Source organism: Trachemys scripta, chromosome 6, assembly GCF_013100865.1.
Source record: "Trachemys scripta elegans isolate TJP31775 chromosome 6, CAS_Tse_1.0, whole genome shotgun sequence".
Classification (NCBI taxonomy): Eukaryota; Metazoa; Chordata; order Testudines; family Emydidae; genus Trachemys; species Trachemys scripta.
Window position 1 is genome coordinate 87,066,072 of NC_048303.1, and position 17,478 is coordinate 87,083,549.

Here is a 17,478-nt window from a genome sequence, read left to right on the forward strand (position 1 = left end):
GACCCTGCGCCCCCGGCCAGGCACTTCCCCTCCCGGGCTCCGGCGGCACAGGGTCCGGAGGCATGGGGGCTGCCCGAAGCCGGTAGCGCTCGGCTCTTAAACAGAGTTAGGGAGGAGCAGAGCCGCCGCGGCCGGAGGCTCTGCTCCTCCCCTGACTCTTCAGCTATGTTTAAGAGCCGAGCTGCCCCAGTGCTACCGGCTTCGGGCAGCCCCCATGCCTCCGGACCCTGCGCCTCTGGGGCCCGGGAGGGGAAGTGCCCGGCCGGCGGCTGGGGTCCGGAGGCAAGGGGGCTGCCTGAAGCCCATAGCGTTCGGGCAGCTCGGCTCTTAAACAGAGCCGAAGAGTCAGGGGAGGAGCAGAGCAGCCGCGGGAGGAGAAGTGCCCGGCCGGCATTTTCCCGGACATGTTCGGCTTTTTGGCAGTTCCCCCCGGACGGGGGTTTGATTGATTGCTGAAAAACCGGACGTATGGTAACCCTAATCTAAGATACGTCGACTTCAGCTATGCTAATCTCGTAGCTGAAGTTGCGTATCTTAGATCGAATCCCCTCCCCCACCCCCACTCCCGTGTAGACCAGGCCCTAGAGTATAACAAGGTTAAAAAAAGAACTAGATAAATTCATGGAGCCATCAATGGCTATTGGCCAGAATGGACAGGGATAGTGTCCTTAGCCTCTGTTTGCCAGAAGCTGGAAATGGGCGACCGAATCACTTGAAGCACCCAGCATTGGCCCCTGTCGGAAAACAGGATACTGGGCTAGATGGACTTTTGGTCTGAGCCACTACGGTCGTCCTTGTGTTCTTATGTCACATACACAGCATGTCCAGACATGCCCAATCATGGTTCCCTCTACTGCCAGAAAATGTGAAATGCATGCTAATAAGATAAACATTAAAATAAGGAGGACAAAGGTGCCTCACCCTGGGGACATAAGAGCATCTAAGTGGTGGCCTGTTGGAGCTCTCCAGTCCCCTAACATTGATTAAACCTGTTCAAAACAAGCCTTCAGTAGGACTTCACTTGGGCATAAGGTCCAAGCTAGCAGACCTTGATGTAGGACCAGTGCACTAGTCTTCTGACTTTGGTTGTTAATATAGCTTTTAGCTTCTCATTTTCTTCTCAATTGCTGTTTTCTGACAAGTAAATAGTCTCGATGAAATGTAATGTAACACCCTGTACCTGAGCTATACAAGTGTTATTAGGAAAATAACATGTATTTCAGCAAGGGCTGTCTTATACGGACATGTGCATTGCAGACTTTGCAATGTAATACTGCTGTGGTTTTCCAAATTTCTCCAACCAAATTATCTTGAGTTCCAAATCAAGATTCTGTTGTAGAGTTACTGTTAACACTAAGAATGTCAATTTTGGATTAAGTTATAGAAATCTGAAATTGACAGAATTATTATTCTAGATGAGAAAATACTGTACTTAAAGAATGCTGCACAAAGGAGGTACTTTTGAGCCCTGACTAATACTATGTGTATCTCAATTATTTTTTGAAATGTAGAAACAGGAAGAGCAAAGGAAATGGTTAGATGAAGAACTAGAGAAGATTCTGCATCAACATCAAGAATTAGCAGAACTGGAAGAAGACTTAAAGAAAAGAGAAGCTATCATAAACAAGAAAGAAGCATTGTTACAAGAGAAGAGCCATTTGGAAATCAAGAAACTAAGATCTAGCCAGGTGCTCTATATAATACTGTTTAGCTATTATTACAGTACCATTGTTTGAGAGTCCAGATAAAACATATTAGAAAGAGAAGCAGCAGTATGGGTCTCATGTAATCTGATTTCTATCCCTGGTATTGTCACTGTAATCTCAAGCAAGCTAATCTGTTTTTCTGTACCTCCATTTCTCTGACTTTTTAAATTGGGGATAATGTAGATTAATATTTCTTCACCTTCTGTAAAACACTTTTTTGAGTTCTGGAGTCAAATTCCTTTATGTAAGTGCAAAGTATTATACTTTGTAAAATTTGGTTGATCCCTTTGCAATTTGAAAACAAAATATCTTTTTTGGCTATTGGCTTTAAAAGCAAAAATGAATAGAAATTTAAACACAGATTTCTTAATAGCAGGTGTCTTTATAACAGGGGATGACTAAATTATGATTTAACTTTCTGTATGTAGAAAGCTGAAGTTGAGTGTTTCTTCACTTTTATAGCTAGTAGAAAATATTTATATTATGATAGTGCCCAAATAGCATTGGGGCCCCATTGTGCTAGGTGCTCTACAAACATGGAAAAGAGACCGTTCCTACCCTGAAGGGCCTGCAATCTAAAGTATGTACAGTTTGGTTAATTATGGGTAGCATTTTTGTATCATTTGTGGATTTGGGGTTTTTTTAGGCTTTAAACAAAGATAGCTTGAAATTATCTACCCGCCTGAGTATGTTGGACAAGGAATTGTGTGATAAAAGTGTGCAGCTCCAGACCAGTGCCAGTGAAGAGAAGAGACAGATTTTGGAAGAAGTTCAGGTTCTTCAGAAAGAAAGGGACCAGCTGCTCAGAAGAAGAAATAGTGTGGATGAAAAACTTAAAGATGGTAGAGTGTTGTCCCCTGAAGTAAGTAAAAACAGCCATTAGCTACTGTTAGTTACTATTTTATAATATAACACACTAATCATGATCTAAACATATTTCCAAATATCAGATAAACTAGAATTGAGAAATTGGAACTGTTTTTGTTAAAATATTAAATTTTTAATTAGGAAATTCAAAGGAATTAAAGTACAACAGTAGTAGCCTGGTTTGCTAGAGAAGAAAGTTTAGGTTTGGAGGTCTGTTCCAGCTGGTGTCCTGACAACCCTCCCTTGTTCTTTTATCTGTGGCATACTGTTTTTCTTCCTTGAGCCCCTAGTGCTTCTCCTTTCTAGATGACCATCACAATTCTGTCTTTAAACTGAAATAGGACTTTCAAACCTGCGTGACTTAAATCTTTAGTTAAATCAGTGTAATTTCTTGTGTAGATTAGGCCTTAGAGACAGCTGTCTAATAGCTGCCACTGAAACTGACAGTACTGTTCTGGATTGGCCAGCAGGAAACGCTTATTAAAAATACATCACCCTCATGACACAGTGGTCTGACATCTGTCATGGGAAGCAAGAGACAAAACTGCCTCCAAATTTATGTCTCTCACTGCAGGACAAAGCCTAGTTAAAACTTTCAAGACAGCTAGGCACATTCCGTTTCCTTTCCCACCACCCACACACTAAAAAAAACAAAACTAATAAAAAGCATGTTCTGTCTTTTTGTGTTTCATTTTCATTTTCCTTCTCCTGATGTAGCTTCATCTTCATTATGCTAAAAAGATACACATTTGCAGACTGTCACTCTATTTCAGGATCCTAATAAGTTAGCTACTAAGTTCCTTTCTACTTAAAACAGAGAATTAAAGGTAGAAAATTGTAGCTTCCATGATTTTCTATTAATTAAGATTATGTATATAACGTACACACCGAGTTATGCATATTTATAGTGACTACTACTATAAATGTACTTTCTATTAAGAAGATCAAGATCTTTTAAAGTTATTTTTGATGTGCTGCTTTCTTGGAATACCCACACCTACCAGTTATCTAAATAACCATATAATTAAAAATTCCTTCTGTTTAGAAAAACTTCAGTGAATGACTACCAGTTTTTCGCAGCTGGTTCTTATTATGTTAGGACATTGCTTGAGGCGATTTATCCATTAATAAGGGCTTCGCTTGACTTTTCACTGGGTTTTGTGAGAAGGAAACCTCACCTGAAATATCCCCAAATTTCCATTGTGACAATAAGGTATTTTGCTAGGGATATTCCCAGACTCCAGCACAGTGTGAGGTAGAAATTCTACCAATCAGCATAATTAACTTAAATTGGGGTGAAGTAAGTTCCCTCTTACAGTGTATAGACCCTTTCGTGAGCCCTCCACTCAGTAATGTACTGTATTTAACCCACAGTGAAAAAGAAGAAAAATATCACTTTTATTTTTTTTTAAATATTTTTCTCAATTTGTAGTATGTTACTGCATTTTCTCTCAGAACAGTCAGAGTCTATATAATAAAATTAATTAACATTTGGGTATACTGACTCTTGCATAGCTTTTTAATTGAAATGGAGAGTGGCACCTCATTTCTGCTTTTATTTGTAGGAAGAACATGCCCTTTTCCAACTGGAAGAAGGGATTGAAGCGTTGGAGGCCGCCATTGACTACAAGAATGAAAATATTCAGAATCGCCAGCTCTCACTTAGAGGCTCATCTCAAATCCTTACCCAGAGCGAGGCCAATGTAATGGGAAAACTAGTTTCCCTGTCTGCTACTGAGCTTAGAGCAATTCTCTTCAAATACTTCAACAAGGTATGTTTTGGCTGATGAATAATAAATTGAATTTTATTTTTCACTGGTGTCACAGGTAATAAAATGAAACAGTTAAATTGCTTAGAACTATCCCTCTCCCCCCCCAAAAAGAACAAAATTTCATTTTAAAAGTTGTGTTTTCAGTGACAATGGCTGAAGTTAGGCTTGGTCTCCCCTGTATTGAGCCACATACTGTGCAGTGTTTCTCACTTCTGTAAATAGTATTGAACTTTTACATGTCAGGTTTGTCAGCCTCCTTTCAGATGTTGCCAGCCTACACAGTGTTTACTTTCAGATGTGGAGGTAAGGGTTCCCTCCCTTTCCCAGTGTGGTCCTGATCCTTCTAGCAGCAAGGAACTAAATGATTTAGGTGTTGCAGCACTGCGTGTTGCAGTGCCCAACTTCTTTTAGGTGCCCTGGCACGTAATGGAATTCACAACTATGAGTTAGGCATCCACGCTCCCTAAACAGTGCATGGGCAGAGTTAGGTGCGTAGAAAATGGAAATCACAAAAGCATGCACACTGAGTTGGGAACAGACTAAACTAGCCAGTGTTAAGGAGAGGGGTGAAACTCCTGAAAAAGACCATAGGTGCTTATCTCTACTTGGGGTTCACAGTTGTGAACCCCCTCTTGGAGTTGGGGCTGACCTGGCTTAGGCACCTTTCTCAAGAAAAGTGAAGAGCAAGAGGTAATGATGGTGGGTGCCTGCCACCTTATAACTTTTAGCCCAGTAGTTAGAGCAATCACCCCAGATGTGAGACACCCAAGTTCAGTTCACCCCTCTGCCTAATGTGGAGTAGGGATTTGAGTCTCCTACCTCTTGGAGAGTTCCCTAACCACTGGGCTATAGGTTATTCTGGGATTGGGCTCTCTCACTCTCCTATTGAAGTTGTTCTACTGTGCATAAATATTTAAATATTCATTGGGCCAGAGAGCGAGATTGATTGATTGACTCTTTAATGACTGTTTTTTCCATTATTTTGTCTGGGATTGATGTCAGAATAACTGGCTGATAGTTATCTTGGTCATCCCATTTTCCATTTTGAATATTGGTGCAACATTAGCACTCTTCCAGTCTTTTAGAATTAACCTGGTATTGCAAGATTTATTAAAAATTAACATCAGTGGGCCAGAGACCTTCTGAACAACTCTGTTAGAGCTCTGGGCTGCAAATTATCTGAGTTACTGATTTTAAAATGTTTATCCCTAGATGATGTCAAACATCCTTCAGTTACTAGTGGACTTCAGAATACTTAATCATCCTCATTTGAGATGAGTGCATCCTGCTTCTTACCAAATACAGAACAGAAATATTTATTGAACACTTCTGTCTTTTTTGTATCATTATTAACAATTTTTCTATCTCCATCTAGTAATGAGTCTATATCATTGCTAGGATTTCTTTTGTTTTTAATATACTTAAAACGCTTTTTTATTGTCCTTGGCCCTACTAGCAATGGATTCTTCCCTGATATCTTTAGCCTCTGATATCAATTTTCTGCACTTCATAACTCCTAACTTATATCGATTGCTATTCTATGTATTTCCCACTTTTCCCATTTGTTATATACAACTTTTTATTTCTAATTGTTTCCTTCACTTTTGTCACTGAATCAGGATTTTCCTTTAGCCAAAATTGTTCTCTTTGATTGTGGAATCATGGCTTTTTGGACACTAATAAACTCTTCTTAGAAAATTCCCAATTTTCATTCACTTTTTTTTTTTTTTTTTTTTTTTAATTTTTCCTCCCAATCAATTTTGCTCATAATTTTTCTCAGCTTTAGGAAATCAGCCCCTTTTTGAGGCTGGTTGTACATATGGAATGTAATCAGGTCATGATTGTTGGTCCCTAGGCAACCACCAACTTCCTGTCCAGTAATTAATTCATCTTTGTGTCATGAGGTCCAAAACAGTTACTTCATGTTGGCAGCAATTCCTTTTATGTTAGAAAATTTATAATCTATAATACACCTCTACCCTGATATAACATGACACGATATAACACAAATTCAGATATAACGCAGTAAAGCAGCGCTCCAGCGGATCAAAGCAAGTTCGATATAATGCGGTTTCTCCTATAACACGGTAAGATTTTTTGGCTCCCAAGGACAGCGTTATATCGGGGTAGAGATGTATTTAGAAAAAAGAACAAGGAGTACTTGTGGCATCTTAGAGACTAACTAACAAATTATACCCAAATAAATTTATCTGTAAGGTGCCACAAGTACTCCTCCTTCTTTTTGCTGATACAGACTAACATGGCTACCACTCTGAAACCTATAATATTTAGAAACTTGATGAGGATTTACTACTGGCTGCATGACACCTCCAACATACATCTCCTAAATTGAAGTTCCCCATAAGAACACAATTTTTCTTTCCATACATTACAGACAGGTGTCCAAGAAATAACTCATCCTGTTCTCTGGTTTGATTTGATTTTGTGGCAAGACACCTGGATACTGCAATATGTCGGTGTGACAGACTGCAAATTCTGTCGCAGTTCACTTTTTAATTTACATTTTTTTAAATTAATTAAATCTGAAAATTAATAGTCATTGCATTTAGCACCTGTATATATTTTGATACTACATTCAGTTTATTTTATGCTGGCTCTGTTTTTTCAGTTTACAGTATACTACAGATTTCTTTATTGACAATATACAACTGCTTCACAAGTTTTCATGAAACAAGCTGGAGGTTTTGGCAGCTGAGTAGGTGACAACAGGGGCTTTTGCTACCTGAGGTGTGGGAGGCAGTTTGAGATTACGAGAAGTACATTAGCTAGATATTTTTGTTAAGATTAGTAGCAGTGAAATGCCTAACCACCTTGACATTTAAATTGTTGTTTTTAAGTTTCAGAGTAAACAATCCATTTAGCTGGATAGACCGGTCACACCTCATATTGTTACAGGCATTTACAAAATGAGGAAGACAACACAACATTAATTTATATTTGGTTCATATTGTTAAGCTTCTTCATAAGCGTATGGGCTAGACACATAATTTAAAAAAAAAAAAAAAAGTGCAGCAATTTTCATGTTTGTGGAATCCACCAGGAGCAAGGAGGAGCCTTCTCTATAGTAAGCCTTTCATACTCTTGCTGTGGATGTGCAGTCTAGACCATTCTTTTTCCAATCAATGTGTGTATGGCTTAAAGACTTATTCCCCATGGGTTAATGAATATTATATGCATTCAGTAAGTACAATAAAATGTTTTATTAAAAAAAGAAAAGTACATCAAGATTTTCTCCTTTTTATTCAAAAAGGGCATTGGCTGAGCCTGTTTCAATTACCCATTACTAGGAATTATTTGTTAATCAAAATAAGAATATTTCTTTATTAGGTTGTTAGCCTACGTGAGGCAGAACGTAAATTACAGCTGCAGACTGAAGAGCTGGAAATGAGAGTCACAGAACAGGAAAACATAATACGTGAACTGCAATCGGCACTCGAACACCTCACGCTGCAGTGTGACAGGCGACTAACCCTCCAGCAGAAAGAACATGAACAAAAGATACAATTAATATTGCATCATTTCAAAGGTATTTGCTTCTTAGGGTCTGTATTGACAAACACTATTTATTCGCTATTAAAAATATTGCATTTCAGTTGAAACTTCATACATGTGTATCCACAACATACAGTTGTATTATTAATAAGCCCTGGTCTACACTACAAACTTATGTTGGTATGACTACATTGCTCAGGCGTGTGGATTTTCCACACCTGTGAGCAATGCAATTATAATTATATACAATAATAAAAATATACTGATGTAACTCCTGGTGCAGACAGCGCTATGTCAACGAGAGGGCTTCTTCAGTCAACATAGCTACTGCTGCTCGGGGAAGTGGAGTACCTATGCCAACAGAAAGAGCTCTCCCCTCGGCGAAGGCAGTGTCTTCACTTAGGCCTTGGCTACACTCGGGTGGCAGCGCTGTGAAGCGCGAGTGTAGTCGTGCCGCGAGAGACCTCTCGCAGCGCTGTATGTACTCCACCCCTCGGAGGGGAGTAGCTTGCAGCGCTGCGAGCGAACGTGCAGCGCTGCAGGCACTGATTACGCTGGCGTTTTACAGCGCTGTACTCGCTGCACTTAGGGGGGGTGTTTTTTTCACACCCCTGAGCACAGCAAGTTGCAGCGCTGTACAGCGCCAGTGTAGCCAAGGCCTAAGTGCCACAGCGGCACTGGTGCAGCTGCACCATTGCACCACTATAAATGTAGACAAGCCCTAATTCTATTGCATTATAGAAGGTTGGGGCACAGTCACAATAAAAGTTCTGGTATGAAAGGAAAACTCTGTTTTTACACTAGACACAGGAAATTGAATGACCTTTTTAAAAACTGTGGAACTTGTTGATATAAATGAGAATTAAGACCATATTTTGCATGTGTTACTCTCAGAATTCTCCCTAAAAAGTCAGTGGTCAAAAGTAGGCGCTGATTTTTGGGTACACAGCTTGAGACACCTTGGTTTTTCCTTTTTTTTTTTTTTTTTTTTTTTTTTTTTTTTTGGACATCCTTGTTTTTTCTTTTTTTTTTTTTTTTTTTTTTTTTTGTCTTGCCAGACATACCGCATATCAACAATTCTTGATTTCAGTTATATTTGTGAATAGGCAAGTCCCAGGTGTCTCCTGTTGGATACCCAGAATCAGTGGTCATTTGTGCGGAACTACTTGTGTGAGTAAAGTGAGCAGGTCTTGGGCCAAAATCTTCAAACTGTGGAGACAATGGCTTTGAGTCCAATCTTTTAAGGTGCTAAGTGTTTCCTAGCTGGGTAACTTCAACTTCCAGGAGACACTTGGATTCTCCCATTTTCTGCTGCTGTGCAGTGGAATCCTGTTAAGAAGTAAATTATAACTTTTACAATGCTAATTCTAAACTTTTGGGGGGAAATTAGCAGTGGGTTGTAGGATGTAGTCTGTAATTTTGTATTCTGCATTATTATTTGCATCTGTAAAAATGAAAAACATTTTGAAGCTAAAATTAATGTTATCTTAGAACAAGATGGTGAAAGTATTGCAGAAACCCTTAAACTGTATGAAGCTAAAGTCCAACAATTGGAAAAAGACTTGTTCTTCTATAAGAAAACCAGCAGAGAACTAAAGAAGAAACTGAAGGAGCTGGTGGGAGAGTCATTTTATCAGCTGGTGGCACCAACTAAAAGTATGTATTGTAGTCACCATAGAAACAATATACAACTTGTAATAGTAACATTTCAAAAACAGCTAATGCAGAGAGTCTCAAGCTTTGAACTGTTTACATTTGAGAAGACTTGAGCAAAGCAGTTTTTCCTCAGTTTAATTTTTAATGGTGATATCTGTCCAGGAAGATTTATTGTTTCCATTGCTTTCAAATGAAAGAAGGCATTTGTTTCCAGTCTCAATAGTCTGTAATATGTTATACCTTTAAAATTGCATTAGATTATTATCTTGCTTTTCTGGATTCTAACTTTTCAGTATTCACTGTCTCAAATAGAGTTAAAAACAAAGGATTTTTACTAATTGAAAGCTTTCAAATGGTACTGTAGTTGAGCCCACTGCAGGATGTTATTGTAAATGTTGAGGTACACCAGTCCCTTTTTTAGATATGTGGTAGCATGTGATGTGTACCACTGACTCTGAGGCAAGCACTGTAGCTGCTTCAAGTATTATGCTACACAGATATTACTTACCTCTTGGTGGGTTCCCATTGAATACTCAGACTTCTAGTAAGTAAAAAAGGAATCTTTACTAGGTCTAGTAGAAAGGATGTAGATACCCTAGGTATCATGGTTTAAACAGATAAACACATTCGTTCCTAACTTGTCTCTAGAGTACAGCCCAGCAGAGGGGGAACCAAAGGCAACCGTACAGTGGAGGAGCTTCAGGCCTATTACCTAGGGTGCCCTTTCTAGTCCATCCTACCATTAGAGGGTAATTAAGTATTGGCCTGTGTATCCTACTGGCCAATGTTCACTCCTATAGCGTGCCTAGTTGGGGGCCCTCCTCATGTTGTTGTCTTTTTGTAATCCTGTTTAAGTGGTTGCCGGCCTCATGTCTTCTGGTTACAGGCTACTCCCCCTGACCATCCCTCCAGAGAACCAGATCACTGAGGGTATGTCTATACCCAGCCGCTAGTTCGGCAGCTGGCAATCGAACTTCTGGGTTCAACTTATCGCGTCTTGTCTGGACGCGATAAGTCGAACCCGGAAGTGCTTGCCGTCGACTGCGGTACTCCAGCTCGGCGAAAGGAGTACCGCGGAGTCGACGGGGGAGCCTGCCTGCCGCGTGTGGACCGAGGTAAGTTCGAACTAAGGTACTTCGAACTTCAGCTACGTTATTCACGTAGCTGAAGTTGCGTACCTTAGTTCGATTTGGGGGTTTAGTGTAGACCAAGCCTGATTCTAGCCTGCTGCTCACTGGTCCTCTGTTTCTCCCTGAGCCCGATCAGTTCTGCTTCCAAAATGTCATCTTTTCTGGGCCATTCTGGGTAACATAGTGCCTCCTTTTGGCTGTATGCTGATCTGGGTCCCTGTCTCCCTACTTGTCCCTTGAGTGTCTTATCATAAAATCACAGATATTGGGGTTGGAAGAGACCTCAGGAGGTCATCTAGTCCAATCACCTGCTTAAAGCAGCACTGTAAGAGGGTCCGGACTCACCCCTGTGGCGCCTCCTGCTGGTCGTCCAGGGAATTAGCTCACCAGCCTCTGGAGTGCCCTCTGCAGGCCAGTGATCCGCCTTTCCTCTTCTCTGGCCCCCGTGTCCCTCCCAGGACCCCGGTGCCCCTTGCTCTGGGTGCTGCCCCCTGGCAATACCCATACATATGCTAGGTCTCCCCTCCCAGGGGAACCCCCACCCACTAACCCCACCTCACCTCAGGATAAGGCCATTGCCAGTCACCAGCTAGCCCCCACTCTCTGGGGCAGACTGCAGTGTAGGCCACTCATCATCGGCAAGGTTGGGTTTGGACCTGCTGCCTTGGCCTAGCCCTGGGCTGCGCTCTGCAACCCCCAGAACCCCTTGGCCTATTACCAGGCCGCAGCCTGGGGCTATCCAGGCTGCAGCTCCTCAGCCTTTCCCCAGCCGTGCTCCACTCAGGTACCCTGTCTAGCTCCCTGCAGCCAAGCCCTTCTCTCTCTGAAGGCAGAGAGAGACTCTGGTGAGCTCTAGCCTCTTCTATAGGCCAGCTGAAGCCTGATTGGGGCGTGGCCCCAGCTGCAGCCACTTCCCTCAATCAGCTCAGCCTTCATGCTACCTGCTCCCTGGGCTATCTCAGGCCCTTCCAGGCGGGAGCAGGTGTCCACCCTGCTACAAGGACCAAAACCAACTAAATCATTCCAGCCAGGGCTTTGTCAAGCCGGGCCTTAAAAACCTCTAAGGATGGAGATTCCACCACCTCCCTAGGTAACCAATTCCAGTGCTTCACCACCCTCCTAGTGAAATAGTGTTTCCTAATATCCAACCTAAACCTCCCCCACTGCAACTTAAGACCATTGCTTCTTGTTCTGTCATCTGCCACCACTGAGAACAGCCTAGCTCCATCCTCTTTGGAACCCCCTTTCAGGTAGTTGACAGTTGCTATCAAATCCCCCCTCACTCTTTTCTTCTGCAGACTAAATAACTCCAATTACCTCAGCCTCTCCTCATAAGTCACGTGCCCCAGCCCCCAATAATTTTCATTGCCCTCCGTTGGACTCTCTCCAATTTGTCCACACCTCTTCTGTAGTCAGGGGACCAAAACTGGACGCAATACTGCAGGTGTGGCCTCACCAATGCCGAATCGAGGGGAATAATCACTTCCCTTGATCTGCTGGCAATGCTCCTACTAATACAGCCCAATATATCGTTGGACTTCTTGGCAACAAGGGCACACTGTTGACTCATATCCAGCTTCTCGTCCACTGTAATCCCCAGGTCCTTTTCTGCAGAACTGCTGCTTAGCCAGTCGGTCCCCGGCCTGTAGTAGTGCATGGGATTCTTCCTTCCTAAGTGCAGGACTCTGCACTTGTCCTTGTTGAACCTCATCAGATTTCTTTTGGCCCAATCCTTCAATTTGTCTAGGACACTCTGGACCCTAGCCCTACACTCCAGCATATCTACCTCTCCCCCCATTTTAGTGTCATCTGCGACTTGCTGAGGGTGCAATTAATCCCATCATCCAGATCATTAATGAAGACGTTGAACAAAAAACCGGCCCCAGGACCGACCCCTGGGGCACTCCGCTTGATACCAGCTGCCAACTAGACATTGAGCCATTGATCACTACCCATTGAGCCCGACAATCCAGCCAGCTTGCTATCCACCTTATAGTCCATTCATCCAATCCATACTTTTTTAACCTGTTGGCAAGAATACTGTGGGAGACCATATCAAAGCTTTGCTAAAGTCAAGATATATCACATCCACCGCTTTCCCCATATCCACAGAGCCAGTTATCTCATCATAGAAGGCAATCAGGTTGGTCAGGCATGACTTGCCCTTGGTGAATCCATGTTGACTGTTCCTGATCACCTTCCTCTCCTCCAAGTGCTTCAGAATGGATTCCTTGAGGACCTGCTCTTATGGATGAATCCTTTCCCTCTAGCTCATCTGAGGTGGTGTAATGAGCCAACAAGTTCATTACACTATAGAACATTAGCCACAAATTCTAGTATTACAGGAGATCTGATATCCTTCTTCGAGAAAGTAACGGACTTATTAGATAAGGGAAATGCAGTGGACCTAATATACCTGGATTTCAGTAAAGCGTTTGATGCTGTACCCCATGAGGAATTATTGGTTAAACTGGAAAAGATGGGGATCGATATGAAAATTCAGAGGTGGATAAGGAATTGGTTAATGGGGAGAATGCAGCGGGTGGTATTGAAGGATGAATTGTCAGGTTGGAGGGAGGTTACCAGTGAAGTTCCTCAGGGTTCGGTTTTGGGACCCATTTTATTTAATCTATTTATAACTGACCTCGGAACCGATTGCAGGAGTGGACTGATAAAGTTTGCGGATGATACGAAGGTGGGAGGCGTTGCCAATTCGGAGGAGGATAGGGATATTCTGCAGGGAGACTTGAATGAGCTTGTGAATTGGAGTATCAGAAATAGGATGAAATTTAATAGTGAAAAGTGTAAGGTGATGCATTTAGGGATGACTAACAACAATTTTAGTTACAAGCTGGGGACGCATTGGTTAGAAGTAACGGAAGAGGAGAAGGACCTAGGGGTTCTTGTAGACCGGAGGATGACTATGAGTCGACAATGTGACGTGGCGGTGAAAAAAGCCAATGCGGTCTTGGGATGCATTAGGCGAGGTATATCTAGTAGGGATAAGGAGGTGCTGCTTCCGTTGTATAAGGCGCTGGTGAGACCTCATTTGGAGTACTGTGTGCAGTTCTGGTCCCCCATGTTTAAAAAAGATGAACTCAAATTGGAATGGGTGCAGAGAAGGGCCAGTAGGATGATCAGAGGAATGGAAAACCTGTCGTATGAAAGGAGACTGGAGGAGCTCGGGTTGTTTAGTCTGACAAAACAAAGGCTGAGGGGGGATATGATATGATTGCTCTCTTTAAATATATCAGAGGGATAAATACAAGGGAGGGAGAGGAATTATTCCAGCTTAGTACTAATGTGGACACGAGAACAAATGGATATAAACTGGCCGTGGGGAAGTTTAGGCTTGAAATTAGACGAAGGTTTCTGACCGTCAGAGGGGTGAAATATTGGAACGGCCTTCCGAGGGAAACGGTGGGGGCGAGGGACCTGTCTGGTTTTAAGATTAAGTTAGATAAGTTTATGGAGGGAATGGTTTAATGGTAAAACATATTAGCTGAGGAATACCGAGCAATGGTAGGTAAATAGTATAATGGCTAACGAAGTTTAGGCTGGAGACTCTTGCCTACATGCTCGGGGTCTTACTGATCGCCATATTTGGGGTCGGGAAGGAATTTTCCTCTAGGGTAGATTGGCTGAGGCCTTGGAGGTTTTTCGCCTTCCTCCGCAGCATGGGGCAGGGATCGCTAGCAGGAGGGTTCTCTGCCAATTGAAGTCACTAAAACACAGGATTTGGGGACTTCATCAGCAGAGTCAAGGGAAGGGTAGGGACGGTTTTGTGGCCTGCAGCATGCAGGGGGTCAGACCAGATGATCATAATGGTCCCTTCTGACCTTAAAGTCTATGAGTCTATGATTCTAATTGAATGTGGAAAAGACTATAATAGAGGTTTTTAATTGTTAGATAAGCACACCTTTCAGGACGAGTGAATTTCTCCAAAAACTAGTCCTGGCCATGTAATCAAAGAAAAATGCATGAGCCCTGGAACAATCTAATTTTTCTAAATACATTTTTGATGGGAATGATACAAAATCCAATAGTGGTTCAGTTTTCTTATATTACCATTAAACTTCTCACCTTGCCTTTCGTTTATTCTTGGATTTGTTGTTGTATGTGTTCATGCAACAGAATAAAATCTATTTTTTCTGCTGATTTAAATTTATTGGCCAGATTTTCAAAGAAGTCTTAAGAAATGAACATGCACATTATAATTGAACTTGTAGATTTGTGCATTTGCTTGCATATCTACAAGAGTAATTTTAGGTGTTGCTTTTGAAAACTTAACCCCATTATGCATCAGTCCATTAGGTCAGGTGCACTTACAAGTTAAAATGGTGAAGAGCCAGGTATAAATGCCTAGACCCAGGGGTTCTCAAACTATGGGTCGGGACCCCAAAGTAGGTCACAAGCCCATTTTAGTGGGGTCGCCAAGGCTGGGGTTGGCTCTGGGTCCCAGCAAGTCTGAAGCTCAAGCCCAAGCCACACTGCCTAGGGCTGAAGCCCAAGCCCTACCACCCAGGGCTAAGGTTACATATCCTCCCAGGGCAGGAGCCTTTGGGCTTCAGCTTTGCCCCCTGCCCCTGGGGCAGTGGAGCTTGGGGTGGGCTTGGTCTTCGGTCCTCCCTCCTGAGGTCTTGTAGTAATTTTTGTTGTCAGAATGGGGTCACAATGCAATGAAGTTTGAGAATTGCTGGCCTAGGTGGATGGAAGTAACAGCTAGTTACCTTCTGTCATTATACATGAGATGTTTGTTTAGCAGGCTGTAAAAAATGCCACCAATGTTGTGCAAAACCAATGTTGTGTTGTCTCTCTCGCCAACAAAAGTTAGTCCAACAAAAGATATTACCGTACCCACCTTGTCTCTCTAATATCCTGGGACCGACACAGCTACAACTACACTGCATACACCACTGTTGAATGGTTATTATTGGGGCCAGTTTTCACATTTAATCTTGTTAATGCCCTAAGACTATATGTCCTAGTTAATGTTCTGTAAAACAATGTTTCCTTGACTGGGAGGATTCTCATATGAATTGTATCCTAACCGTTTGCTTCTTGGAAAACTTCCTTTTAGATGATGCTGCTGCTAACAGGATACTGAGCCAAGAAGCAGAAGTTTCTTCAGAAGAATTCAAATTGACGTCCAAACCTGAAAGCAACAAACAATCAGGAAAATTAAGACAAACAGACAGTCCAGCAAGTGGTTTAAGGTGGTGGCAGAATTCATACAAGCTTGAAGAAGATGTTTCAGAGCTAGCACACAATAGAGGGTGTTTATCAAGTAGTACTGAAGACCAAGCAGGACCAGATGACGTACGCTCTTCAAAATCTCATCCTCAACTATTCTCTCATTCTCAGACAAAAGAGATCATAACACAGCTTCAAGGAGTGACTCCAGTAAAACTGTCTCGCCGAGAATTACGGCATATTCCTGCATCCGAACTATCACTGAGGCGCTCCAGCCTTGGAGGCAGTGTCAATTCTGTTGCTGCAGATTCCATTGAAATGTCCAGAAAATCTAATGACTTCAAGATATAGTTATTCTTTGACACATTTTTAGCAACACATGCTACTGGAATCACTGTATTACATTTCCTTTATTCATGCACTAGTCAACTAGCAGCCACAGGTGAATGAACCATTGTTCTGTAACTGTTGATATTCAGAACACCAGAGATCATATGTGTTCGTTGCGCTTATGCAGTTTCAAAGAATCTGAGACCCTTTCTTATTGGCACAACCACAAACAGGCACATGATTAAAAAGCTTCTTATTCCTGAGAGGAAAAAAAACCTTTATATTCCTTGGTTTTCCAAATAACTCTAAAAGTTCTGGTGCGTTTTTCAAAAGCTAACATTAGTGAAGATTGAAGACTTTTGAATTGTACAAGAATATTCTGTGACTAAGGTAATTTCACTTTAATGGTTTATAAACACATTAAGGTCCATGGTAATTTGCAAAATACATAGTTTAAAAGCTTGGCTACTGGACCTGCACCTAGTAATTGGCAGTGACTTAATTCCCATCTATACATAGCATATGCTTGATATCTGAGTCAGGGTCTAAAACTATGTTTGTTCCTCAAAAGGTATATGTAAATATTTCAAATTTTTTTTCCTCAGCATTTAATTACTTACTCTTATGTAAGAATTATATTGCATGAGACAAACATGCCTTAAAAACTGTTTTAAAGTCTTTTTCTTTACATATTTATATAAACTTTTTTTTAAGCTCTGTGCGAAACAAGTATTATGCCTTATTTGTGAAATAGATGCAATTACTTATTTCACTTTTTGTGTTTTTTGTTTTTGGGCTTTTTTTTTTTTTTTTTTTTTAAACATTTGACATATCTAGCTTTGAAGTGTGATGTTTGTGTACTATTGAAATGGTAAAATATGGGACGAAAAATTCAGCATCTTAAGGTAAGCCAGCAGTACAATATAATACATTGTTATTGGTAATAATGGTTCACAACTTTTCATTTAGAAGGAAATATAAATCATTCTTTTAAAATCCAAATCTACTTCAGAGTAGAGAGTACACAGATCCATTGCTTTACAATTAGTTTGTTTAGTTCTGGATAATAAGTTGAATAGTGTTTTGTAAGAGAGCAGTGATCATTGACAAGAAGCTAGTTAGCTGAGCTGACTTGAAGGCAGAGGCCAAGGTTTTTGAATTTGAGTGTTATAGGTTAGGCACCTACATTCATATTTAGGCTCCTAAGTAAAAGTGACCTGACTTTCAAAGGTGATAAGCACCTCAGAGCTCAGGACTTTTGAAAACCAGGCCATTTTTATGTAGGGACCTAACTTTAAGCACCCATATTTG

At 41.5% G+C, this 17,478-nt stretch overlaps 1 protein-coding gene across 3 annotated transcripts in view; it reads left to right on the top strand.

Annotated features, from left to right (window-relative positions):
• Positions 1–16,935, top strand: part of KIF27 (kinesin family member 27) — a 46,077-nt gene extending 29,142 nt beyond the window's left edge. For 2 of the 3 annotated variants that reach the window (XM_034774241.1, XM_034774242.1), the window contains exons 13-18: positions 1,512–1,688; positions 2,353–2,568; positions 4,139–4,345; positions 7,694–7,892; positions 9,350–9,514; positions 15,725–16,935. In XM_034774241.1, the coding sequence (XP_034630132.1) occupies positions 1,512–1,688; positions 2,353–2,568; positions 4,139–4,345; positions 7,694–7,892; positions 9,350–9,514; positions 15,725–16,188 (1,428 nt within the window). In that variant the 3' untranslated portion in view covers positions 16,189–16,935. The remainder of the gene's footprint in view (positions 1–1,511; positions 1,689–2,352; positions 2,569–4,138; positions 4,346–7,693; positions 7,893–9,349; positions 9,515–15,724) is intronic. The other variant, XM_034774243.1, reaches the window with a different exon arrangement.
• Positions 16,936–17,478: the final 543 nt, after the last annotated feature.